General features: G+C 49.2%; 1 protein-coding gene across 1 annotated transcript; it reads left to right on the top strand.

Moving 5' to 3' along the window:
- The first annotated feature begins 221 nt into the window (after positions 1-221).
- On the top strand, positions 222-27,163 carry RRP36 (ribosomal RNA processing 36). The gene is made up of 8 exons (XM_084624027.1): positions 222-377; positions 2,294-2,784; positions 10,102-10,240; positions 15,617-15,683; positions 18,511-18,615; positions 18,753-18,827; positions 19,780-19,897; positions 26,789-27,163. The coding sequence occupies exons 2-8, from the start codon at positions 2,325-2,327 to the stop codon at positions 26,926-26,928; spliced, it is 1,104 nt and encodes a 367-aa protein (XP_084480153.1). The 5' UTR covers positions 222-377; positions 2,294-2,324; the 3' UTR covers positions 26,929-27,163.

Raw genomic sequence — 27,163 nt, 5'->3', positions numbered from 1 at the left:
TCTGTACGTGGAGCCCAGCGCTGTGAATAAAGCCCGAGATCCCGGCCTGAGTGTGGCTGTGTGTGCGCGGGGGGGGGAGGGGAGGGCGGGAAAGGACGTGCCTGAGGGGGCCGCCACGGTGGGGGGGGGGCACACAACGGGCCTCGCAACACGCGCCGCTCCCTCGCGCCTCTCCCGCCCACGCGTCGCGCCCCGCATGCGCACGCGCACCTGCCCGGCGCCAGGCTCCCTGCCCGCGCATGCGCGAAGCCGTCTCGCTCGCCGCCCTCTGTGACGCCACGCCGGGGCCGGTTGCCTGGAGGCGAGGCGGGGCCTGGTCCGGCCGCGTGGAGCCTAGCTAGCGTGCGGAGGCGCCGGGCGTTCGGGAGCCTCCTGGGGTGAGTTTGGGCCGGGGTTACTGTCCCCGAGAGCGAGCGCCCTCCCCACCCCCGCCCGGTGGTCGGGGCGCTCGTGCCGGGCCCTGAGCGCGCTCCGGGAGCGGGAGCCGTTCGGTGCCGCAGCAGAGCCCCGGCCGGCCGGGCTCCTCCCGCACGCCACGGGCCGGCCCCTGCAGCGTGCTCGGGGCCTGTCCCGAGCCGGCGGGAGGGCGGCTGCTGGTCGGCTGGCCGGCCGCGGCCCTTGATGGGCGGCCGCGTCGCCGCCACCGAGCTGCGGGCGGTCCGCAGTGCGCCTTCCGCTCGTCCTCGGCGGCCGCCGGAGCCGCTGCGGGGGCATCCCCCAAGGGCCGCGTGCGGGGCGGCCGATCAGCGGCACTGTCTGGCAGAGAGGCAAGGGGGCGTGGGGGGCGGTGTTATTTGTCATGTAAGCTGGTCCAGTAAAAGATGCGATCTCAGCCTTGCTTCTGTAATGCCCTGGGAACAGCAGGGCAACAACAACAGCACTGTGACGAGCGTAATTAGTTGGGGGGAAAAGCCAGCATGGTTTTTGCAAAAGGAAATCACGCCTCACCAGCCTCCTAGAATTCTTTGAGGGGGTCAACAGGCACGTGGACAAGGGGGAATCCAGGGGATATAGTGTCCTTAGATTTTTCAGAAAGCCTTTGACGAAGTCCCTCACCAAAGGCTCTGAAGCAAAGTCAGCTGTCATAGGATAAGAGGGAAGGTCCTCTCATGGATCAGTAACTGCTTAAAAGATAGGAAACAAAGGGTAGGAATAAACGGTCAGTTTTCAGAATGGAGAGAGGTAAATAGTGGTGTCCCCCAGGGGTCTGTACTGGGACCAGTCCTATTCAACATGTTCATAAATGATCTGGAAAAAGGGGTAAACAGTGAGGTGGCAAAATTTGCAGATCATACAAAACTACTCAAGATAATTAAGCCCCAGGCAGACTGCGAAGAGCTACAACAGGATCTCGCAAAACTGGGTGACAGGGCAACAAAATGGCAGATGAAATTCAATGTTGATAAATGCAAAGTAATGTGCATTGGAAAACATAATCTCAAATATATATTATCTAAGTTAGCAGTTACCTCTCAAGAAAGAGATCTTGGAGTCACTGTGGATAGGTCTCTGAAAACATCCATTCAGTGTGCAGCAGCAGTCAAAAAAGCAAACAGCATGTTGTGCATCATTAAGAAAGGAATAGATAAGACAGAAAATATCGTATTGCCTCTATATAAATCCATGGTACACCCACATCTTAAATACTGCGTGCAGAAGTGGTTGCCCCATCTCAAAAAAGCTCTATTGGAATTGGAAAAGGTTCAGAAAAGGGCAACAAAAATGATTAAGGGTATAGAACGGTTTCCGTATGAGGAGAGATTAATAAAACTGTGACTTTTCAGCTTAGAAAAGAGACGACTAAGGGGGGATATGATTGAAGTCTATAAAATCATGACTGGTGTGGAGAAAGTAAATGGGGAAGTGTTATTTACTCCTCATAACACAAACTAGGGGTCACCAAATGAAATTAATTAGCAGCAGATTTAAAACAAAAGGAAGTATTTCTTCACACAAAGCACAGTCAACCTGTGGAACTCTTTGCCAGAGGATGTTGTGAAGGCCAAGACTTAACAGGGTTCAAAAAAGAACTGATAAGTTCATGGAGGATAGGTCTCCATCAATGGCTATTAGCCAGGATGGGTAGGGATGGTGTCCCTAGCCTCTGTTTGCGAGACGCTGGGATTGGGCAACGGGGGATTGATCACTTGAGGATTCCCTGTTCTGTTCATTCCTTCTGGGGCACATGGCATTGGCTGCTGCTGGAAGACAGGATGCTGGGCTAGATGGATCTTTGGTCTTACCCAGTATGGCTGCTCTTATGTTTTTTTGTAAAACTGATTGTTTATTGCAGTTGGAGGCTGTGTGGAAGCAGTGAAAGCCTCATGATGTGGCCACGCCAGGACAGGCCTGGGAACAGCCCCAGAAAGAATGTTTCCTCCTTTGGAAAAGGAGTGTCTCGGGGGATGCAAGGCAAAAGGAAAGCACCAGCCATAGAGACTGTGGAAGAAAGCACTCAAGACACCATCCTTGATGCTAAGCTTGTCACTGCTCAGAAGCAACTACTGGAGAGTTCAAGTAGCATAGCGGGCATTTCTGGAGAGTGCAATCATGACACTAAAAAGCCTCGGCTTCTGCAAGGAGAGAGTGCCACTGACCAAGGAGCTGTCAGTGAGGACTCTGAGGACAGCGATAGCGATTACAGTGATCTAGAGGACTTCTCAGGGGATGATGATGATGACAAGACAGGTAGCAGAACCTCTGGCAGCAGTGATGAAGAGCCACGTGCTGGAGGAAAAGACAGCTCAAAATGCAAAACTGCCCCAGAGTGTGATACGAAGAGAGGTAAACACTGATAATGGGAAGTGTTTAATAAACTGTGTTTCAGTGTGACCCATCAGCGGTTCTGAGATCTTCTTTCCATGCTGACTCCTGCTTTTCTCTTTGACGTGCTCCTATCTCACAAGTACAGCTACCATGGTTCAGGGCATTCACACAGCAATATTTTTGTTGGCATAATTTCATGTTAGCCTGTTGCCGCTTTGCACCTTGCCAGGTACATGCGTTTCATGCTGCCTCACCAACTGGTGCCTGAGTAGAGGATGTGGATGTGTTTTCAGTTGCTGTATGGTATATTGAGATGTCCTTGGGAACAGAGACCTGGGAAATAGGATGACTGGCTAATCCAATTGCACAGAGCTGGTCAGACCAGCCTGTCTACAGTAGACACTTCTTGTTACAACCCAGTTATAGCCTGACAGGCACGTTACAACCCAGCTCCCCAGCATGGTCAAACTGTGGAGTAAACTGTTACAACCTGGTTATAAACTTGGTAAAAATCTGTAGAATGGATAAACCATTAGGCTGGATACCAGGACCTATGTCCTAATGGTGTAGAATCTTTAAGGATGTAGCCTAAGGGAAACATTGGAAACCTTATTATCTGAGTCACTTAAAACTGGACAAAACCTTGGAGAGTCTTTTGTAGAGAATCTTGCCACATTGACCTGAGGATGGATTGGAGCTTAAATAATAAGCAGTTTGATAGTCGTGTGCAATGTGTGAGCTCCTAATTCACTATTTGTCTTTCCTCCCCACCTACACCAACCTCATGAGTTGAATTTGGGATGGGGGGATGGCTTATGATTTTATCTGAGCTCTTTAGATAGAGCTCAGATAAATCTGTAGAATGAAACACCCAAAGATTTCTGCATTTATTTAATTGCCATGTGCGGTCAGTTTGTCAGGGACATGGGACAGTAGCTGACGTTCTGCCACCAAGTGCCTGAGAACCATAGTTGATGTCTGTGAAGTCTTCCAGTGTGGATTAGCTAATGAACTGTGAAAACTAGGATGGTTCCAAAGGATTGGGGTGGTGTATGCAAATATGATCTCAGCCTTCAAAAAGGCTCCTGGCAAATGCCACCCATATATCTAATTTAAGTCTTGAGTGAAATAATGGAACAAATAGTAAAGGAAAATAACCTGTAAAACGTGGGTCAGTGGAGTCAAACAGAGAGCCCCCATGATGTACTTGGGGCTGCATGGTATATTTAGATTGTGAAGAATAAGTTTTAATTAAAAAAACAAAAGAAAGCTTGGAGCCTGCTCAGTTTTGATAATAACCTTCCAAATGTGAATCCAGGGATAAGCAGATGCAATTTTGTCTTCCTGAGCCTGAAACAGTAGCTTTGTGATTTGTGAACATCTCTGTTGCCCATTTATTTAATTGGCGTGTTAACACTAAAGCTTGACGATAGGCCTCTATAAGGTCTGCTCTAGGAATTATTTTGGGGGAGTTCTATGGCTTGCGTTATACAGGAGATCAGACTGTATGATCCTGATGGTCCCTTCTGGCCTTGGAATCTATGAACCTAGGAAATGTCAGCATTAACTGTTCTGTTACTGATCATTTTAGTAGATGCAGTGAAGAGAATAGGAGGGGAGCAAAGCCAGTGGGGTTGTGGAATTGTGAAGAATTGTGCTGCAGGGAAGAAGATGTAGAAGGCAGAAGGGACATAAAGAGGAATTAGAAAGGAAGGTGGGGAGGGTGGGAGTGTTGGTACTAAAGATGAACATATTTTCTTCTGCGTGATGCTGAATGCAACAAGAACCAAACAGACAACAAATATAGATAGCTAAGTTTACTTTTGACAAAAGGCAAATTCTACTCTTCATGTCTGCACCAAGTTCTGCATCTTGGCAGGGAGTCACTAGATGACCATTGTGGTCCCTTCTAGCCCTAAGATTCTATGAAGTTCCCATTGACATCAGCAGAATTCTCACTGTGAATTGAGGGTAGTATTTAGTCTTGAATGTATACCCCTGCCAACAAGTAAAAATGGAATTAGCCTTTCTCACAGAATGCTTGACACCCCTGATTCAGGGTATCATAGAGCTGTGAGCAAGAAGCAGCATGGAGGATTTATAAAGAAAAAATAATACCTGACAGACTTTTTTTTATTTACTAAATTAGTGGGCAGTAGGAATGATACAGATGTGATATCTGATATTTGTATTCAGAACCAAATTTTCTAAAGCAGCTGCTTAAATTTGCATCTGAGTTACTGCCATGTATCTGAGTGTCTGCCTGAATGCACAATTATAGGATTTGCATCCTCATGAAATCAAACCCCCGAAAATGACATTGGATAAGGTCCGACGCTATTGCATGGATTAAAAGCTAGCTGATTCACCACAAACCAAGCTTAATTGTACATAGTAACATACTGAGTTAGGGAGGTGTTTAATGAGTTCTGCAGGGACAGGTGTTAGGTTTTATTAAACATGTTTATTAATGAATCTGAAGGAGGGAATGGAGAGCACATAAATGAAATTCAGATGATATTGAACTAGGAGGTGGTATGAACATAGTGAAGATAAATAATAGAGAGGGCTCTAGAGAGATTAAAAGGTGGCCAAAAGAAAAGGAATGTGAACACACAGATGTTCAGTGCAAGGTAGAAACCTGGAAAGCAGTGATGTCAAGATATTTAGGGGTGTCAGTGAACAGCAAGTAGCCAAAATCAGAATGACCACTTCATCTCTCACCTTCCAGCTGAAATGTAAAATACACTTCTTCCACCTAACCTCCCAAAACCAGATCTACTGAAATACAACAAATACTGAAAACACCTTCTTGGCTGGGAGTGGGTGGGGGAGAGGCAGATTGTCAGGTGTCCTAGAATTTGTAAGGCAGTGAGATGATAGAAGAACTGGTGTAATAGAACTGTAATGATGGATAGATATGAGAAGTAACGGCTTAAAAAGGCTTTGTGGTGCTTGAGTGCACAGAACACAATGGGAGTTTATGAACTTATATAGAGTTATGGTCACTCCTAAGGAGAATGGCCATACTGGGTGAGACCAGTGACCATCTAGCCCAGTATCCTGTCTTCTGACAGTGGTCGGTGGGAGTGAACAGAACAGGGAAAATATATCGAGTGATCCATATAGTGTCATCCAGTCCCAGCTTTTAGAAGTCAGAGATTTAGGGATACCTGGAGCATGGGATTGTATCCCTGACCATCTTGGCTAATAGCCACTAATGGACCTACCCTCCAGAAATGTGTCTAATTCTTTTTTAAAAACCCAGTTATACCCTGCTAGGAGTCCCAGAACCTTCACCTTTCCCAGCAACTGGATCTGTGTGTTGTAGTTGGCGTCTAACTTGGGTATTGCTCTTGGATAATGAGACCATTCCTTTGAGGACAAATTGCTAAGGGACATAGCGAAAAACAATTCAAGGTGGTGATTGTCACAGAACAGCTGCAGATGGTGGAGCGCTGCTTTTGGGCACAAGGAACAAGCACAAACTGGTGAGATTGCATCGTAATGCAGGATTGGGATGACAAGCAGTGGCTACAAAACCTTTGGATGCAAAAGGCCACATTCCTGCATCTGGTTGCCGTGGTTGCCCCAACCATCCAGTGCAGTAACATCAGAATGAAAGCTAAACTGACAGCTGAGAAGCAAGTGGTGATCACATTCTGGAAGCTTCCAATGCCAGGTTGCTTACTGGTCAGGAGGAAATCATTTTGGAGTTTGAAACCCACAGTGCGGGCCAGAGTCTTGCAAGTATGTAGGGCCATGAATCATTTCCTGCTATGCAGGACAGTGACTCTGGACAATGGACAGGATGTACTGGATGGCTTTGTAGAAAGGGGGTTCCCAAATTGCAGTAGGATGAAAGACGGCATGCTCATTCCTATTTTGGCCCCAGCCCTCCTTTCCATAGAGTACATCAACAGAAAGGCCTGCTTTCCTGTGGTTATGCAAATGTTGGTGGATCACTAGAGATGCTTCACCAATATCCATGTGGGCTGGTCGGGGAAGGTACATGCCCCTGACATCTTTTAAGAACACGGGATTGTTCAGAAAGTTACAAGCAGCGGGATTCTTTCCCAACCATCAGGCTACTATTGACAATATGGAAATACCAGTAGTGATTTTGGGGTTCCCAGCCTACCACTTACTCCCCGGCTCAGAAGCCGTACACTGGCCACCTCAGCAGCACCAAAGAAAGATTCAGCTACTGGCTGAGCAGATGCAGAATGACTGATAAATGTGCTTTCGGTAGATTGAAAGGACACTGGCATTTGTTTATTCACTAGATTGGACTTCAGCGAGAGAAAAAAATGCGAAGGTTATAGCTGCCTGTTGTGTCCTGCATAATATCTGTGGTGCAGAGGCGGAGAAGCTGCCAGCAGGGTGAAGGGCTGAGGTGGAGCAGCTGTCTAAGTTTGAACAGCCGGATACAAGTGCTGTTGTGAGAGCTCAGTGTGGAAGTGTGTGGTTGAGGGAGGCTTTGAAAGATCATTTTAACCGTCAGCCATATTAGTGTTCTGGACTGGACTGTTCTGTGGGCCTGAAGCTTTGGGTGCTGCTAGGAATTGTGTAGTACTTGGTGTCCATGTGTAACTGTGACGCTGTGTGTACTGAAGCTATGAATTAAGAGGTGCTTGTCATACATTTTATAAATGACTGCTGATTTATAAGTATGGTGTGCTTTAAATACCATTGTGCATCCAGTGATGTGTGTTGTGAACTAATAAAGATCATTTTATTTAAAAAAACAGAAATGTATTGAGTGGCATAATCAGGGCAGGAAAACCTGTGCAAAAAACCAGGCAATGCAGTATAAACTTTAAACATAAATTAACAGAATGGGACTGTGAAATTGGAAAGGTAGCAAACATTTCTATCTGTTTCAGTGCACAAACGTAGTTCATTGTGGCTACTGATTCACCTGCCATGGTTCTCTCAGGTCAGTGCATGAGAATCTGTGTTTTTGCTTGCAGCCTCCTGGCATGGAGTGGCAGGGGTATGGTGCGGCCCATGAAGCCACGTGGAATGCTGGGGGGAGCATGCAGGGAACTGCTAGCATGGAGTTCTTTAAGGACTGCAAAGGGCTGGGAGTCTGGCAGGTTTGGACAAGTAGGTTGGACAGGATCTGCAGCAATTGTTTTCTGTCTGAGAAGACCCATTATGTCCTGGTGCATTTCCCACTCCCACTGCACGGCTCTACTGCGTGGTATGTTATAACTGGGAAATTACACTGTTTATAGCCTCTGAGGAGAAAGCAAAGCAGGAGGTCTGACTTCCTGGGGAACTCCTGTGCAACCTGGAAAACCTCTGGTTAGGTGGGGAAGGGAGGTGGGTCTCTGCTGAAGGGAAGTGACTGCTGAGGGGCTGAGAGCCTGGAGTGGATGCCCTTGCAGGATTATGACAGAGAAATACATGTGCAGTTGCCCTGAACTTTGACTAGGTAAAGAAATTCTACTTCAATAAAAAGAACAAGAGTACTTGTGGCACCTTAAAGACTAACAAATTTATTTGTGCATAAGCTTTTGTGGGCGATAGCCCACTTCATCGGATGCATAGAATGGAACATATAGTAAGAAGATATTTATACATACAGAGAACATGAAACAATGGGTGTTACCATATACACTATAACGAGAGTGATCAATTAAGATGAGCTATTACCAGCAGGAGAGAAGAAGAAGAAGGAAAAAAAAACCTTTTGTAGTGATAAGATAAACTTCAATAAAGACACTTAAAGTAATTGAATCTTCTGTGTCAGGGCGTCCTCTGTTAATGGGGTCAGGCAGGAATTTGCATGCAGTTGACCAGCTTTGTTAGGTTTTTTTTGTTTCTGAAGCAGAAGGTGGTTGCCAAGGGCAGGATAACTGACGTGATGGACCAATGGTCTGATCGAATGTGACAATCTGGGCATGGAATATACTGTTTGGGCTGCATGTTCAGAGGTTTCGTGTCATGCGCAGGGAGGTGATTGCACTGGCCAGATCACATCAGGAATATTGTTCGTTCCAGACACTTAATATCATGAAGAATTCAAGGGGCTGTATATGTCTAGTACTACTAAGGGGAGGGTAAATGTCTTGACTATTTTAAAGGTGTAAACAGGAGGAAGAGGAACTGTTTTGGGGGTGTAACTAGAGGTAATGGGCTAACAGTCATACCATCTATTGAAATTCAACATATCTGTCTGAAAGTTTTACATGCTGTGGTTGCAAGTAACATGTAAAATCACTGCCACTGAAGGATACTAGAGAGAGATTTGTGTTTTTTCTTGGTTTTGTTTTCATACTGTGTGCATTTACGTGCAGTCTAGTCATTTTTGAAGTTTCCCTTGTTTGTGTGGGTCTCTTATACAGCAGCTGGGGGAAGAGAGAGAAACATGTTATAAGATAGAAAATGTGTTCGTAAAAACACACTGAATGGGTATCTGGTAGGGGTAGGACCTGAAATCATGACTCTTTTTTTTTTTTTTTTTTTTTAAATAAACCAGAGTTCATGTTATATCCCTAGAAGAAAGGGGACATTAGGGCTAAGTATCAGGAGAACACGTCTCAGTGCGGTGTGTTAGCCTCTGGAATATTGTGAGGCTACGTCACCTGGGACACTTAAACCTATAGTAGAAGTCATCCTAGAAAATGAGCAATAGGGAGCGTGGTCTTGATATGGGGGTGACTGGGTGGTGTCTGGTGGGCTGTGATAGACAGGAGGTCAGACTAGGTGATGTATTGGTCTTTTCTGGCCTTAAACTCTATGACTCTGAGATGAAATGAACTTGACAGCTTTTCCCTAACCCTTCTGAGCAATCTTTGGATGCAAAGGTGAATAATTTCCTGTGTAAAAAGACTCCAGAGCAGTGTGAGAAATGAGCTGCGTGTAACCCTGCAAGGAGGGAACTAGGATTTGGGGAGTCTCACTGCAGCCAGGGTCAGGATGGGGTGGTTGACACGTCAGAGGCTGGCAATGCAGTTAATACGGAGCCCACTGGAAGAGAGTCTGAATGCCTCTTGTGTGCTTTGATGACCAGGTGAAAACCTTGGAGTGGCCTCCTGGGCCCTCTGATGATCTGGCAGGGAGAAGCTAAGGAGGGGGTCTTCACAGTCTCTGCACTGGGAGGGAATGGTAATGCTTCATGGGGCAGCTGTGAGGGAGAAACCAAGGAATACAGTCTGACTTGCTGGCTGTCCCTGTGCTCGGGGGGGAAGTGTTTTGTGAGTGGAGGCACCTTAGCTGCCCCTGTATCCCTTTTACGGGGGGATTCCAGCACATCGGGTGTAAACGCAGAAGTGTGTGTCTGGCAATTGAGAGATTGAGAGTCCCTTTTTGTTTTCTCTTTCCCAGAACTATCCTTACTGTCTTTCGAGGAACTTCTGCAGCTGCGGAGCAGTGTTGGAACCAAAGCATATCGGCAGATGACTAGGGGGAAGAAGCCAGTGAACCATACAAAACCTAGAACAAAGCAACGGCCCAGCAAACAGGGGTAAAGATGTTCCAGAGCCCTTTCTCTGCAGACAGAAGTGTATGTATGTGCTGCCTCATCTAGTGCAAGCATGATGAGCGCCCCTCAGAGCGTCTTCTGTGCCAGGCGGGTAGATCAGACCCTCTAGCATGGCACACAACAGAGATCCTTTGTCATAATGTTTCCTTTGGGAATGGTCCATCCCTTTGCCGCTTGCCATCCATGACTTTGAATTTCCAAAGTGCCACTAAGCAAAAGCGTTTAGGATAGCTCTTAGTTCATAACCAACACTTCCTGCTGAGACGCTCCTCCTGCCTTCATCTTTGCTATAATTACTGCAGGTGCTTTGCAACCCCTCAGATTGAGAGATGCTTTTAACACTTCCCACACACACCTTTTGTTGTCTCTTCTGAGCTGTCCATAGTTCTCTTTAAATCTTAACTTAGTCCCTCTGGTCACTGAACCATTCTCCTTATGGTTTTCTGAACTCCTTCCAGCTTGCCAATATCTTTCTGGTAATGAGGTGCCCACAGCTGAGCACATTATTCCAACTACAGTTAGAGCTATCTAAAGAGGGGCTATCCCTCCTGCTCTGTGGCCAGATGTAGCCGAAAATTGCTTTTTCCTCTCTGCAGCCTCTCACAGCTGCATTTTTTCCAAGTTGAATTTCCTCTTGTTAATTTCTGTCCATATTTGTCAGCACTTGTATTCACAGTTCCGCCCAGTTGAATATATTCTGGGGTGTCATCAATATGATGATTAATGGAGATATGAAATAAGACAAGACCTAAACAGATTGCTACAGTCCCTCACCAGACATCTCGCCCCAGCTTTATACATTGCCATGTGTCATTACCCTTTATTCGTGGTCCTGAAGCCAATTTTCAGTCCGCGTAAGTGTCATTTCCAAGATGATTCAAACAGACTGCCTCCCTGCTCTGTTTTATCAGCATTCTTTCATCTAGTTCTAAACCTCAGATGAAAAGGTCTCTTCCCACTTACAGGGATGGTGAGAATATTTTGTATTTCTGTTTTGCCTTCTACCTGAGGATCTTGGAGCTTTAAAGACAATCCAGTACCCCTCATAAAACATCTGTGCCTCTGCTATTATGGGGTATTTATCGCTAGTTATTGCTAACTCTCGAAAGCCTTTTGAGGAATGCTTCATACAAAAGCCCCCAGGCTGCTAAAGTCCCTTGGTATGTTTATGTTTTGAAAGGAACCTTCCTAAGGTTCCCTAAGGTGTTGCCAGGGAAATCCATCAGAGGTCTGTTGATTTCAGTGGAGCACTGTACAATGAAGTGTTGCGCGCTTGTTCAAAGGGCAGCAGCCCCTGCCAAATTACCTGTCACGGAAATACAAAGAAATGCACTGAGCAGGGCTTGAAAAATGTGTAGTAGAGAGAAAGGGTGGGATCTCCAGGGAGCTGCTGGGGCAACACCATGGTGAGGAGCCCAGCTGCTGGATGTGGGGATAGTTAGCTGGTGCTCCTAGTAGGGTACTGTCATGGGACTGTGCGTGCAGGCTTCCTCTCTTGTATTGCCTATGGCTAGGGAATGTCTGAATTTGATAGATGCCAGATGGGGATGTCCTTCTCTCTTCCAGCAGGGAGATCATTTACTCTGTCCTCTCCCTCCCCCCCCCACATGCCTGTAAGCCTCCTGTCTGTCCAGGGCTGCAGGGACTCCTACTCTTTTCTTCTTGCATCCCCCATTATTTGCATCCTCTCTTCTTGTGAATACTCCAAATCCTGCCTCTGCTTTTTGAGAGAAAGTACTGTCTGAGCTGCAGCAAAGCAAAATTGACCTGACTTGTTAGTTTCACTGCTGAATGTTGTCATGTTTGGATTTCAGGAAAGCATTTGATGCAGTGTCTCAAAATCTGACCTTACTGTGGCATGCAACAATTGTTTACACTCTTTCCAATTTCTGTCAAAGGATAATGGTACATGTCAATGTATGAATTGAGGGGAGGTGTCCAGTGAGAGATGCTGCTGGGATTGGGAAATGTCCAGTCTAATTTACAAACATCTTCAGAGAGACTAAACAGCACTCATGTCGCTTGCTGATGTTACTGAATTGGGGAGAACCTCAAATACCAGTGAGGACAGAAGTGATACAGAAGGAGCAAAGGTGATTTGAAAAACTACAGTAACTCCTCACTTAACATTGTAGTTATGTTCCTGAAAAATGCGACTTTAAGTGAAACCATGTTAAACGAATCCAGTTTCCTCATAAGAATTAATGTAAATAGGGGGGTTAGGTTCCAGGGAAATTTTTTTTTGCCAGACAAAAGGCATTATATACATTTTAAACCATTTTAAACAAGCAATTTAATGCTACAGTCATCATTGCTGAGTATGAAGCTTGGTTGAGGTGGTGGAGTCGGAGGGTGGATTGTCCGGCTGCTCCTCTTGCTGAGCTTTCTGAACTCGAAAAAACACATCTAGAGATTGTTGTTTTGCTTTCCTTTTTTTTTCTTGGTAAATTTTTTTATAGCAAGTCAAGCATTGGCCTGCTAAACCCAGGGTTGTGAGTTCAATCCTTGAGGGGGCCATTTAGGGTCTGGGGAAAAAATTGGGAATTGGTCCTGCTTTGAGCAGGGGGTTGGACTAGATGACCTCCTGAGGTCCCTTCCAACCCTGATATTCTATGATATTAGATGATCAACTCCCCTAATCACTTTGGAGCTGCATTCCCTCTCAGGATCGTCATCACTCAGGATTTGCAAGCCAGCTTCAATCATTTGTTGGGAGGTGGTGCCCCTGCCTTACCCTACACAGGCACAGCCCACTGGCACTGGAGATGAGGCAGGCAAGGAGGCTGAAGGTGCTGTAGGCTAGGAGAAGCACGTTGGGCAGCAGCAGTGGCAGCTTCCCCTACTCTGCAAGCACCAGGGGCGGAGGGCTCAACCCTCAGCCCCCCCACTCCACCCCTTCCCCCAAGCCCCCATCCTTGACCCACCTCTTCTCCCCCCCACCTCATCCCCCTGTACTTCGCAGGCTCCTTCCCCCTCCCTTCTGCCCGGGGCAATCAGCTGGTTTGTGGTGTTCAGGAGACGGGAAGGAGGGGGAACCTGCCTGCTGAGTCCTAGCTCCTCTCCTGACTCCTAAAGACTGCAAGTCAGCTGATTGCAGCCGGCAGGAGGCAGTGGGATGGAGGGGGCGGGGGAAGGCGCTGATCTGCGGGGTCTGGGCGGGCGGGAGGTGCTGTGGGGAGTGGGGGGGAGGCGTAGGGAGGCTGCCAGCTGTGGAGAAAGCAGGCAGCCACACAACGTAATAGTGGAGCATTGCACAACTTTAAACGAGCATGTTCCCTAATTGATCAGAAACGTAACAATGTTAACCGGGAACACTTTAAGTGAGGAGTTACTGTATCAGAAAACATCAAAATGTGATTGATTTTGGAAAAGATAATCCAAAATCCCTGGTAAGCAGTAATGAGGAAAATGTGTTGGGGTGATAGTGCATGGCTAATGAGACATGACCGTTTAACATGGTATGGCAGCAAAATCAGCCACTGTGGTTTTGGACTGCATACACAAAGGTGAGTAGCAGGGAAAATATAAGAATGGCCATAGTGGGTCCTTGCAGCCCAGTATCCTGTGATCTGGCATAGGTGCCAGGTGTTTCAGAGGGAATGAACAGAATAAGGCAATTTATTGGGTGATCCGCCCCTGGCAGTTTCTGGCAGTCAGAGATTTATAGATACCTAGAGCATGTGGTTGCATCTCTGACCATCTTGGCTAATAGCTATTGATGAAGCTGTCCTCCATGAATATATCTAATTCTTTTTTGAATCCAGTTATACTGGGTGGGAGGCAGTGGTCCTCTCTACAGTTCTGGTGGCATTTAGAATATCTAATACAGTTCTAGGCACTTCATTACCAGAAAGGTGGGAATTTAGAGGAAAGCAATAGAAATGGTGAGAGTCTGGAGGAATGTATTTATGAACACTGGTTATAGCAGCTGTGTGTGCTTAAATTAATATCTGGTCAAGTAAGGCTAAGGGAGCGAGGGACCACAAGTCTACAAATATTTTTATAAATGCTCAGACGAAAAGGGACCATTATTATAATCTAGTCTGACGTGTATAGCACAGGCCAGAGAACCTCACCCAATGATTCTTGTATCAGGCCCATAACTTATGATTGAGCTAGAGCATGTTGTTTTAGAAAGACATTTGGTCTTGTTTTAAAGACTTCAAGTGATGGAGATTCTATCACATCTCTTAGTAAGTTGTTCCAGTGGTAGCTTACCCTCCCTGTTAAAAATGCACCTTATTTCTAGTCTGGATTTATCTAGCTACAGTCTTGAGCTACTGGATCTTGTTCTGCCTTTGTCTGCTAGGTTAAAAAACCCTATACTATCAACTCTTCTTTCCATATAGGTTCTTGCAGATTGTGATCAAGTCACCTCTTAGCTAAATAGATTGAGCTCCTTTAGTTTCTAACTATAGGGCAGGTTTTCCAGACTTTGATGCATCCTTGTGGCTTTTTTCTAAACCCTCTCTGATTTAACATCCTTTTTAAGGTGTGGACTCCAGAACTGGACACAGTATCCAATAACAGTCTCATCAATGGTAATACTACCACTCCCTGCTTCTACTCTGTATTCCCCTGTTTTCCATCCAAGGATTGTGATAGCACTTTTAGCCACGGCATCGCACTGAGAGTTCGTGTTCAGTTTCCACCATGGCTCCTAAATCCTTTTCAGAGTCTCTTTCCAGGATACAGACCTTCATCCTGGAAGTATGACATACTCCCATGGTTCCTAAATGTCTGACCTTGCATTTGGCTGTATTAAAAAGGCATGATCTAGTGAGCCCAGCTGTCCAAGCCTTCCAGATGGCTTTGTAGAACTGACCTATCTGTCTCTATTTACTACTCCACCGATTTGTCTGTTATCTGCGAACTTTACCAGCAGTGATTTTTGTAATTATCTTCATTGATAAATATTGAATAGTATTGGGCCGAGAACACCAGGAAGGGAGAGGGATTATTTAATGTGTGTACAGGTATAATGGGATGAAATTAAGCAAAGGAGACTGTCAGGTGATTGAATAATAAATTATTCCGCATTGTTCCTCGGGAAGCTATAAAAACTCCATTACTTAAGAAATATTTTAAAACTAGCCTGGACAAAGCTCTGGAAAATGTAGTGTGGGGAGTTCTCCTGCTCTGGCTCACAGGATGGTGGTCTCAAGGCATGTGTCTGTGAGAGGTACGGGTGGTGAATGGACTGCACAGAGCAGACCTCCCCACTTTTTGGTGATTGTTCTGGGTGGCTGGAGAAGCAGTGGTCTTTCTGTGTGCTGAGTGGTAGCAAACTGTCAGCAGTCAGAGTCTGACCTGGCCAGTCCTGTCTCCTCCTTTCTCTAACATATGTTTTTCTCTCAGGCCATTGGAGATTTCTGCCAAGAAACCGGTCCCCTTTCTACGACAAGTGGTCTCTGTTAAAAAGATGGTAAGTGCTCTTTCCCAGGTTAGCAGTCGGTTCCTTTGGAGGCTGATGAGGAACACAAGATGCGTGTGGCAGAGACCGTATAAATGGACTGTTGAAGGGAATGAGACCCAGATGGCAGTCTGGGGGAAAGGTATGGACCCTCAGATTTTTGAGGCAGTCAAGGAGCAGGCTGTGAGGAGCGACCCTGTGTGAATACAGAAGAGTTTGGTGCTGCCAGTGGATATATGGTGGAAATGGTGCTGCTCCAGCTAGTCCTAGATTTATAGATTCCAAGGCCAGAAGGGACCACTGATCATCTAATCTGACCTCATGCACTAGGCCATAGGATTGCCCTGGATGAATTCCTGTTTGAACTAGAGCTGGTCATTTGGAAAAACATCCAATCGTGATTTTAAAATTGCCAGTGATGGACACTCTGACTGACTGACTGACAGGTCTCAAAATATAATTGAGAGCAGGGAATCGAGTGGCTGTGTTTCTAGTGGGGTCCCACAGGGATTGATTCTTGGCCCTAGGCTATTTAAAATCTTTATTAATGACCTGGAAGAAAACATAAAGTCACCACTGATAAAGTTTGCAGACGACACAGAAATTGGGGCAGTTGTAAATAATGAAGAGGACGGGTCACTGATTCAGAGTGATCTGGATTGCTTGGTAAACTGGGCACAAGCAAACTATGCATTTTAATGTGGCTAACGTATGCATCTAGGAACACAGAACATAGGGCATACTTAGAGGATCCCCATCCTCTATCCTGGGAAGCTGTGACTCTGAAAAAGATGTGGGGATCTTGGTGGGTAATCAGCTGAACGTGAGCTCCCTGTGTGATGCAGTGACCAAAAGGACTAAAGGGATCCTGGGTTGCACAAATGGGAATTTTGAGTGGAACCAGAGGTAATTTTATCTCTGTGTTTGGCACTGGTGTGACCGCTTTTGGAATACTGTGTTCAGTTCTGGTGCCCACAGTTCAGTAAGGATGTTGACAAATTGAAGAGGGGTCAGAGAAGAGCCACAAGAATGATTAGAAAACATGCCTTATAGTGATAGGCTCCAGGAGCTCAATCTATTTCATTTAACAAAGAGAAGCTTTATCCTTTAAACATTCTCGTGGCTCTTCTCTGACCCCTCTCCAGTTTATCAACATTCTTCTTGAACTGTGGGCACCAGAACTGGACACGGGATTCCAGCAGTGGTTGCACCAGTGCCAAACACAGAGGTAAAATAAACTGTCTGCTCCTACTCAGATTCTCCTGTTTATACATCCCAGGATTGTGTTAGCCCCTTTGACCACAATGTTGCACTGGGAGCTCAGAGTTTAAGGCCAGAAGGGATCACCAAATCATCTCATCTGATCTCCTGTCTATCACAGGCCTCCTACACTGTGAAACACACCCATGCTAAACCCAACAACTGAAATTGGACCAAAGTGTTACAGCCCACAGGAGACTAGACTATTAGGTGCCGCAGGCAGAGAACAGGAGGGTCTGAGGTACCCCAGTGCCTGAAGCCCCCATAATGGTAGGAAAATGGTAAGTAAGATACACCCGATAGTCCTAGCAAGTGACCCACACCCTACACTGCAGAGACAGGTGAAAACCCCGAAGGTCACTGTCAATCTGTGCTGGGGGAAAATTCCTTCCTGACCACAGGTATAGCGATTAGTTAGACCCTGAGGATATGAGCAAGAACCAACCAGCCAAGCAACTGAGAGAGAGAATGCTTGGAGCCACCTCAGAGCACTAGCTCATTGCATCCAGTGTCCCATCTCCAGCTGTGGTCTTCTCTGATGCTGCAGTGGAAGGAGACAAAAAGACTGAAAAAAAGTGAGAGTAGAGAAAAATCTCTTTCTGCCTGCTGCAGGTGACCAGCTGAAGCCCTGAAGCATGGGATTTTAGGAGAATCAGAACGGACCCCCAGGGCTGCCAAGCCTCTCCCCCACCCCCCAACAATCACAAGCAACCCCCTTATACAATCACACTCCTAAATTTGTCTCGCTCTCTTAAATCTAACTAAGTAGTTTGCCCTATCAGTTCTTATTGGGATGCTGTTCCGGAACCTCACTCTACTGATGGTTCGAAATCTAATTTCTAGCCTGAACTTGTTCATGACTAGTTTATCCCCATTTGTGCGTGTGCCAATACGTTTTTTAGCTTAAATAGCTCTTCACTTCCCTGATGTATTTATAGAGGGTAATCCTATCCCTTGTCTCCTTTCGCAAGACAGGCCCTTCATTCCCGATCATCCTAGTAGCTGCTCTTCTCACCTGCCGCAGTTTGAATTCATCTTTCTTGAATGTGGGTGACCAGAATTCCAAATGAGGTCTGACCAATGCCTTGTACTATGGCATTAATACTTCTCTATCTCTATATGGGAAATGCCTCACCTGATTCATCCTAGGATTGCGTTTGCCACAGCTGATTATCTGTCCATGACCCCCAACTCATTTTCAGAGTCACTACTTTAGAGGCCCCCATCCTGTAGGTATGGCCTGCATTCTTTGTTGCTAGATGTATGACTTTACATTTGGCCATATTAAAATATACGTTGTTTGCTTGTTCCCAGCTTATAAAGTGATCCAGATTGCTTTGTAACAGTGATCTGCCGTCTTCATTATTTACCACTTCCCTAATTTTTGTATCTGCAAACTTTATCATTGATTTTTATGTTTTCTTCCAGATTATTGATGAAAATGTTAAATAGTGTGCGACAAGAGCCCTAGATACAGGAGATAGGACTAGGCTGAGTTAGGGAGAACAACCAAGCAGCATTCAGGCATTAGTTCTGCTCTTGGCTCTAATCCCCCCTCTTCCCCCTCCATTCTATGCAGGTGCAGAGAGACCCCCGCTTTGATGACCTGTCTGGGGAGTACAATCCAGAAATATTTGAGAAGACATACAGTTTCCTGACCGGTCTCAAGAAGAGGGAAAAAGAGGTGACACTGTCCTTTGCTTGTGTTGGGTCAGAAAAGCCTGCTTCAGTGAGGCATCTTCTGCAGGGCCCCATCATGCTGGCCTCAGAGGGAAAAAATGACATGCAGTGGGACTCACTGGGTATTGCTCTCTCCTGTAGATAGTTCAGAAGCAGTTGAAGAAAAGCCAGAATGTGGAGCAGCGGGAGAAACTGCAGCAGCTCCTAAAGCGCATGGTGAGTTAGTGTCTTGGGTACCAGCTTCAGCTCACTGCTCCCATGGGAGGGAGACAGCTGAGACTGGCCAACATGTAAGACTCCAGTGTGGCTAATGAGACAGGAGGTCTGCCCTGAGCATGGTCTAGACCAGGGATCTCAAACTCAAATGATCACAAAGGCCACGTGAGGACTAGTGCATTGGCCTGAGGGCTGCATCACTGACACGCCCCCCACCTTACTGCCCCCAATCCACCCCTTCCATGAGGCCCCACCCCTGCCCTGCCTCTTCCCATCCCTTCCCTGCCCCCATTCCAACCCCTTCCCCAAAGTCCCCACCCCAACTCTGCCCCCAGGGAGGGGTGTGGGATGCAGCAGGAGGCTCAGGGCAGGGGGTTGGGGTGCAGGAGGGGTGTGGGATGCGGCAGGGGGCTTAGGGCAGGGAGTTTGGGTGCAGGAGGGGTGCAGGCTCCGGCCCGGCGCCACTTACCTAGAGCGGCTCCCGGGTGGCAGCAGCACGCATTGGGGCCAGGGCAGGCTCCCTGCCTGCCCTGGCCCTGGCCCTGCTCTGCTCTGCTCTGGGAAGCAGCTGGAACCTCGTTCCTGCTGCTCCTGGGGGAGGGGGGGCACAGGGCTGCGTGTGCTCTTTTTGCCGCTCCTCCAGGTACCTCCCCCAAAGCTCCCATTGGCTGCGGTTCCCCGTTCCCAGCCAATGGGAGCTGTGGGGGGCAGTGCCTGGAAGAAATGCACGGAGCCCTCTGCACGCCCCCGCCCCCGGGGTGTGGTGCTGGAAGCAGCGCAGGGCTCACAGTGCCAGAGGGGGCAATCTCGGCCACCCCTGGCCCAGAGGTAGGTGGGGCGGGAGGCAGCGTGGCACTGAGCTTGGCGGGCCGCAGGAAATAGCCCCATGGGCCTTGTGTTTCAGACCCCTGGCCTAGACGGTCCATGACATGTTCCTGTTTTTGCTTCCCAGACACAGCAGGAGGAGGCTCAGAAGGAACGGCAGAGGCAGAGAGAGAAGGAGCTAGCCTTGAAGAGAGCACTGAGGGAGCAGGCCCAGCTAGGAAGGAAGCCCTTCTATCTAAAGAAATGTAAGTTTAGGATGCTGCTGCTCTGTTTACACCAGGAAATGGACCTGTTGCTGACAGTTTGCTATTAATGTGTGGTCCCTGCACCTATAATGAGCAGATTGAAATACCTCATTCAATAAATAGCCATCACACCAAATCCCCCAACACTGGTGGGGGCAATAGCGTAGGTGGGGCAAATCTGTCAGCAGCTAGAACAAGCGTTCTCCTTCGAGTGATTGCTCATGTCCACTCAACTTCGGTGTGTGTGTTCACCACATGCACCGGTGCTGGAAGTTTTTCCCTCAGCAGTATCCGAAGAGGACTGGCGCCGTTGGCCCCCTCCACCCTCCATTCCTTCTTGCTGCCAGTGACGGTGCATGGAACTGCTGCTGCTTCAGCTTGCGCTGTTGCTTCTCGTTTGTTCAAACCCAATTACCTTTTGTATATTATTGTATATAATTTCCCTCTAGTTTTAGTTTCCCTATTTGTTAGAGACTTAGTAGGTCCCGAACGGGGCATGCCCTGGTCCCCACGCTTTAAGCCCTGTGATTGCTGTAAAAGGCCCATGCCCCATTCGCAATCCACATAACAGTTGTTTACGGTGCTTGGGCAAAGGTCACATTAGTGATACATGCAGAATCTGTAAGTCCTTCGAGCCTAGGACGAAGAAGGAACTTGACATTCACTTGAAAACGTTCCTTGTGGAGTCTGCCCTTATCCTAATGCCGGAGCAGTGCTCCGATTTGGCCTCAAGCACCGAGACCTCAGTGCTTAGCGCCCTGCCAGTACTGTCTGCGAGTCGGCACCGGTCCTCTTCCATGGCTCCAGCCAAGAAGCCTAGGAAGACGGGGCGACAAAGGTCTCCAGCTCCCCACAAGGGAAAGGACAAGTCTGGGGTGGACCAAGGCCCTGTCTTGGGCACCTCTTCACCCCCTTGGGGATCCTGGACCCCAGCTCTGGTTGAGCAGTGTGGCCCAGCCTGCTCCCCTCCGGCTACCCCAGACTGCGAAAGGTCCTCGTCAGCTCCAGGTGCTGTCCATGCCGGAGGCCCTGCAAGCAGTGCAAGAGATGATGTTTCTCCCAGTGCCACCCACTCCGGCCCCTGCAGGGTCCCAGGGTAAACCCGTGTTGGGACCACCACAGTTTCCACCTTTCCAGCTGTGCTCCCCATCGCAGGGAATGTCCCACCAACGGTCACCCTCTCGCAGCCAACATGCTTCTGGCTGCAATAGGTAGAAGCTTTGCAGTCCCATCCGGACCTCGGCCAAGGGCAGAGAGGCTCGAGGCACGGCTCGTGTAATCTCTGTGGCACCGGTACTGCTCCAGGGACAGGTCAAGAGACTGACGGTACCGTTCTCCGGACCATCACCGATCCCTCAGGGGAGTATCACCGCATGCGGCTGCATCTTTATGACGCCACGCCCGCTCTAGTTCCCAGTCCCACTCCACATCCCAGTACCACTCATCAAGCGTGAGGTGTAGATTGCCGATCACCGAGGCACCAATCCAGGCAGTTGCTGAGGTCAGCCAGATCCAACTCCTGGAGGAGCAGCCGTTACCGATGAGGACAGAATCACCACTCAGCACAGTCTTGGTCAGAGGGGAGTGACTGCTTGGGCTCTAGCTTGGTTTCAGAGTGAGGTTCCCTAGCTGCGGGACAAGCTCCGATATCTATGGTGCAGACTACATCTATGGCACCCAGCCAGCCCCATGGCCTCAGACTCCCATGGCTGGCACAGTGGTACTCTTGGGGGCTCACTCAGCCCTCGGTATCCGGAGCTTCAGAGAGACCAGCTACCTCCCTCTTGCCTCCCTTCAGTTCAAGAGGCCTCGGCTGCAGACACACCACAGGCACAGGAGGAAGTGAGTGAGCAAGCCGTCGGACCACCTCTGATTGGACCCCTTGGTACTGGCTTCCTCTTCCTTGTCACCAGATGAGGCTATAGTGGGGGCCCCCTCCACCAGTTCCCCAGGATGATGCTAAGGCGCATCAGGAGCTGTTAGAGGGTTGCCACCAACCTGGGCCTCCAGGCAGAGGCGTTAGAGGAGCCCACAGACTCACTCTTTGATGTTCTCTGCCCTGCAGCCCCACCCAGGGTAGCTTTGCCCCTACATGAGGAGGTCGCGGAAATTAGCAAACCCCCTCCTCCTTGCCTCTGATCCCCAAGAGGGCGGAGTGCAAGTACTTTCTGCTATCCAAGGTCCACGAGTACCTTTATTTCCACCCTGCTCCCAATTCTCTAGTGGTAGAGGGTGTCAACCACAGGGAGAGACTGGATCAACCGGGGGCTATCCCCAAGAATAAAGACTCAAGGAGACTAGAATTGTTTGGGCGTAAAGTTTATTCGTCCTCCAGTCTACATTTGCGGGTGGCCAACCATCAGGCCCTCCTAGGCCGCTATGATTTTAATATGTGGCAGGCCATGACCAAGTTCGAGAGTGCCCTTCCTGAGGCTTCTAGGAAGGCGTTCTGGACGATCTTGGATGAAGGCTTGGCAGCAGCCAGAGCAGCTCTCCAGGCAGCATTGGATGCTGCGGACACCGGCGCCCATACCATGGCATTGGCCATCTTGTTGCGCAGGGCTTCTTGGCTGCTCCTCTCTGGTCTTTCCTTGGAGGCTCAGCAGTCAATGCAAGATCTCCCTTTCCACGGGCACGCCCTGTTCGCAGAACAGACGGACATTAAACTCCAGGGCCTGAAAGATTCCCGCACGACCCTAAGAACACTGGGCCTGTACGTTCCTGGCCCTCCCACAAGCGATTTAAGCCGCAGCAGCCTCAGAGCCAGGGGAGCCACCCTCGTGAGGTAGCCCCTGGATCTTTTGTGGGGGGGCTCAAGAGGCGCCCTGGCCACCAACCCCAGTCTACATCCCAGGCGGGCTCGACCTGCAGTAAGCAGATGGGCAGGCACCCATTTTGAGGGTACACCCGAGAGCGACCTACCAGACTGTTCTCTGGATCCTTCCTTCCGTTTGCCAACCGCCTTTCTTCTTTCCTCCCTGTGTGGGCATCTATAACATCAGAACAATGGGTCCTCAATTCAGTGGCGCAGGGTTACACCCTTCAGTTACTTTCTACCCCCTTCCCGCCACTCTCCCCGTCCCTCTTCAGGGACCCCTCTCATGAGAGTCTTCTCGTGCAGGAGCTAGAGGGTCTACTACAGCTGGGTGCGGTGGAGGTAGTTCCTGTGGAGTACAAGAACAGGGGGTTCTATTCCCGTTATTTTTTAATCGCCAAGGGCGGTCTGCGGCCCATATGAGACCTGCGGGGCTTGAACCACTACTTGGCGAAAATGAATTTCCGCATGGTCTCCCTGGCCTCCATCGTCCCCTCCCTGGATCCGGGAGATTGTTACGCCGCCCTCGATCTGAAAGATGTGTACTTTCACATCGCCATCTTTGAGAGAGACAGACGCTTCCTCCGCTTCACGGTAGGTCTGTTTGGCCTAGCAACAGCACTGTGGGTATTTACCAAGTGCACGTCGGTGGTGGCGGCTTATCTCAGATGTCAGGGTATCCAGATCTATCCGTACCTCAACGACTGGCTCATCAAGGGCATCTCCAGGTCCAAGGAGACGTTATGGTGCTGCTGGCCACGTGCAGTCGCCTCAGCCTATTGGTGAACAACAGAAAATCCACGTTAGTTCCAGTACAGAGAATAGAGTTCATCGGAGTGGTGCTCGACTCAACCTCTGCCACAGCGTTCCTGCCACTGGAGAAGTTCAGGGCAATAGCTGACCTCATCGCAGAAGTCGCCACGTTTCCCCTGACTATAGCCAGGGTTTGCCTGCGCCTCCTAGGTCACATGGCAGCGTGCACATGTGTCTTGTGCAATGCCAGGCTCTGGATGCAACCCCTGCAGCAATGGCTGGCGAATGTCTATTCCCAGTCCAGGCACCATCTGGAAAAGGTCGTCACCATTCCCGCAACGATACTCACCTCACTCCAATGGTGGTCTGACCCTGGGAATGTCCTGGAAGGAATCCCCTTCGACAGCACTCCCCACTTGGTCGAGTTTGTCTCGGATGCCTCAGATCTCAGTTGGGGGGTGCACCTCGTGGTCCCCAGAAGAGATGATGTTACACACAAACGTCAAAGAGCTCAGGGCGGTCTGCAGGGCATGCGTGGTCTTCCTTCCTCACCTGTCGGGCAGAGTGGTCAGAGTCCTCACGGACAACACAGCCTTGATGGTCTATATCAACAGACAGGGGGGAGCTCAGTCCTCGGCCCTGTGCTAACAGGCACTCCGTCTTTGGGACTTCTTCATCGACCACAGACTCCATCAAATGGTGTGTCACCTCCCAGGGGTCAAGAACACGTTAGTGGATCACCTAAGCAGGGACTTCTCCTCTCAACACAAGTGGGCACTCCACCCAGAGGTAGCCTGCGCGATCTTCCAGAGGTGGGGAATCTCCCAAAGTGGATCTGTTCACCACCAGGCAGAACAGGAAGTGCCACCGCTTCTGCTCCAGATGGGGTCTGGGCAAGGGTTTCCTCTCCGATGCCTTCCTCCTGTCCTGGGCAAGAAGCCTGATGTGTGTGTTCTCCCTGATCCCGCTCGTCAGCAGGGTCTTGGCGAAAGTCAAGAGAGACAGGACCCAAGTTATCATGATTGCACTAGCGTGGCCGCACCAACATTGGTTCGGCACACTGTTGAGCTTGGAAGTGGTCCCACCGTGGCTTCTGCCGGACTGAGAAGACCTGCTGTCACAGGACCAAGGTCGCCTCTTGCACCCCAACCTCAAGTCCCTCCACTTCATGGTGTGGATGCTGCATGGCTGAACCCTGAGGAAAGGGCCTGTTCAGAAGGGGTACAGGAGGTCGTCCTCGAGAGTAGAAAGCCCTTGACTAGACAGTTACCTGGCAAAGTGGACAAGGTTCTCCCACTGGGCAGCTGAACGGGGCATTTCCCCCTCGCATTCTTCGATGCAGTCGATCTTAGACTACCTGTTTCACTTGAGGAATCAGGGCCTGGCACACTTCTCTGTCAGGGTGCATCTGGCAGCCATCTCTGCCTTTTATCTGCCTGTCCAGGGGCAGACGGTGTTCTCCCATGACATGACAGTCAGAGGTCTCGAGAGACTTTTTCCTCAAGTTTGGTCCCCGGCCCCTCAGTGGGATCTCAACTTGGTTCTGTCCAGGCTCACCGGCCCGCCCTTTGAGTTCTTGAACTCATGCTCCCTGTCTCACCTATCGTGGAAGGTCACTCTCCTGGTGGCAGTGCTGTCGGCGAGGGGAGTCTCGAGGCTGCAAGCCCTGACCTCAGAACCGCAGTACACAGTCTTTTATAAGGGCAAGGTCCAGCTCTGGCCCCACCCGGCCTTCCTTCCCAAGGTGGTGCCTACTTTTCCAATATGAGCCAGGACATCTTCCTTCTGGTATTCTGCCCTAAGCCCCATGAGACGAGTGAAGAGAGGCGCCTCCACGCTTTCAACATAAGTGTCCTGGCTTTCTACTGAGATCGGACGAAGCCTTTCCGTAAGTCAACTCGACTTTTCATCTCTACAGCTGATAGGATATAGGGCCTCCCCGTGTCCATGCAGAGGTTTTCTAACTGGATTACCTCTTGCATAAGGGCTTGTTACGAGCTAGCAGGAGCCCCGCTGCCACTGATTGTCAGAGCTCACTCAACGAGAGCGCAGGCATCCTCAGCGACCTTCCTGGCACGCTTCCCGATCAAGGACATCTGTCGAGCTGCTACATCCTTGGTGCACATGTTCACGGCCCACTACGCCATCACTCAGCCAGGGACGGCGGTGGGTTCGGCAGAGCTGTGTTGCAATGTACATGTCCGTGAACCCCTCCCCTGCCTCCATGGGTGCTGCTTGGAGTCACCTAAGTTGAATGGACGTGAGCAATCACTCGAAGAAGAAAAGACAGTTACCTCTTCCATAACTGGTGTTCTTAGAGATGTGTTGCTCATGTCCATTCCACAACCTGCCCTCCTTCCCCACTGTTGGAGTTTCTGGCAAGAAGGAACTGAGGGTGGAGGGGGGCCAGCAGCACCCTATAAGCCGTGGCATATGTGCGCTGCTCCAGGGGGCGCCAGAGCCGGTCTCCTATGGATACTGCTGAGAGAAAAACTTCCAGCACCGGTGCATGTGGAAAGCACGCCCACAGCTAAGTTGAATGGACATGAGCAACACATCTCAAAGAACCCCAGTTACAGAAAAAGATAACTGTCTTTTGGCCTTCCCTAGCACTCCCCTTGTGCTAAGCATGTTAGACAGGGGAAGACCAATGGGTGAACCCTTCCAAAGTGACTGAGACACTTAAGAGCCTGAACCTCATTCCAAGTCAGTGGGGCATAAGGTGCTTTTAAAAATGTTGTTCACAGTTCCTGAACCAGAGGCCTGAGAGAGGAAGGCAGAGCTCATAGATGAGGCCCTTGACTGGGATTCAGGAGGCCTGGCTCAGCTCCCTGCTCTGTCACTGACTGCATGTGCTTCTTCATGTCGCTGTGCCTCAATTCCCCACCTGTCCCATGGGGCTAGTAGTCATCTATTCAGATGGCGAGCTCTTTGGGGCAGGGCCTGTCTTTCAGTTTGTGTATGTACAGTGCCTGGCACAGTGGGGCCCTGGTGTCAGCTGGGGCATCTGGGCATAATTGTAGTATTACTAAGAACAGTGTAAGCCCAAGCGGGTGGGAGGAGAGTGGTGGCCAAGTGGGGGCAGCACCTTGCTCCTGGATTTTGCATGTGTCCAGCACTGTTGTGTATAGATGGAGTGGCAGGCGGACCATGGGCTGCCTGGAAGAAGCATGTTGTCACAAGGGAGGTGGAAGACGAGAGGGTGGAGCCATTGGCCAGGGTTAGGGAATGGGCTGCAGGCGGATAGGGCAGAGCAGAAGCAGGTCCTGAGAGGGTTGTGCTGGTTTGGAGTATAAACCTCCTTGTTCTTTGGCATTGCACAGCTGAGAAGTGGAAATTGGAGCTGGCTGAGAAGTACAAAGCGCTGAAGGGGAGCGGGAAACTGGAGAGCTTCCTGAGCAAGAAGCGGAAGAGGAACGCCATTAAGGACAAGCGCAGACTGCCCTTCCGGAAGGACATGTGACTTCTGGTGGGTGGGGCCAGCAACCAGCTCTTTGAGTGGTGGATATCTGATGGTGGGATTTTAGCCACTTCCGATGGGGAGCTGGGCCTTGGATTGTGGCCACAGCCAGCAGCCCCACTTCCTGACTGGCTCAAGTCTGTCCTGCATCTCTTTAGCATCGGAACCAAGGACCTTGTCCATCCATCTAGACAGTCAGAGTCTGAGCAAAATAAAATTCTGACCCATTCCTGCACAA

The sequence above is a fragment of the Lepidochelys olivacea genome (genome assembly GCF_965140295.1).
Source record: "Lepidochelys olivacea isolate rLepOli2 genome assembly, chromosome: 3".
Taxonomy (NCBI): Eukaryota; Metazoa; Chordata; order Testudines; family Cheloniidae; genus Lepidochelys; species Lepidochelys olivacea.
Note: the sequence above shows the minus strand (reverse complement) of the source record. Positions and strands in the feature narration are given on the sequence as shown.

Coding starts and splice junctions, on each gene's coding strand:
- RRP36 (XM_084624027.1), top strand. CDS start 2,325: ATGATGTGGCCACGCCAGGACAGGCCTGGGAACAGCCCCAGAAAGAAT. Junction 2,785..10,101: donor AGAGTGTGATACGAAGAGAG/GTAAACACTGAT, acceptor TCTCTTTCCCAG/AACTATCCTTACTGTCTTTC. Junction 19,898..26,788: donor GCCCTTCTATCTAAAGAAAT/GTAAGTTTAGGA, acceptor GGCATTGCACAG/CTGAGAAGTGGAAATTGGAG.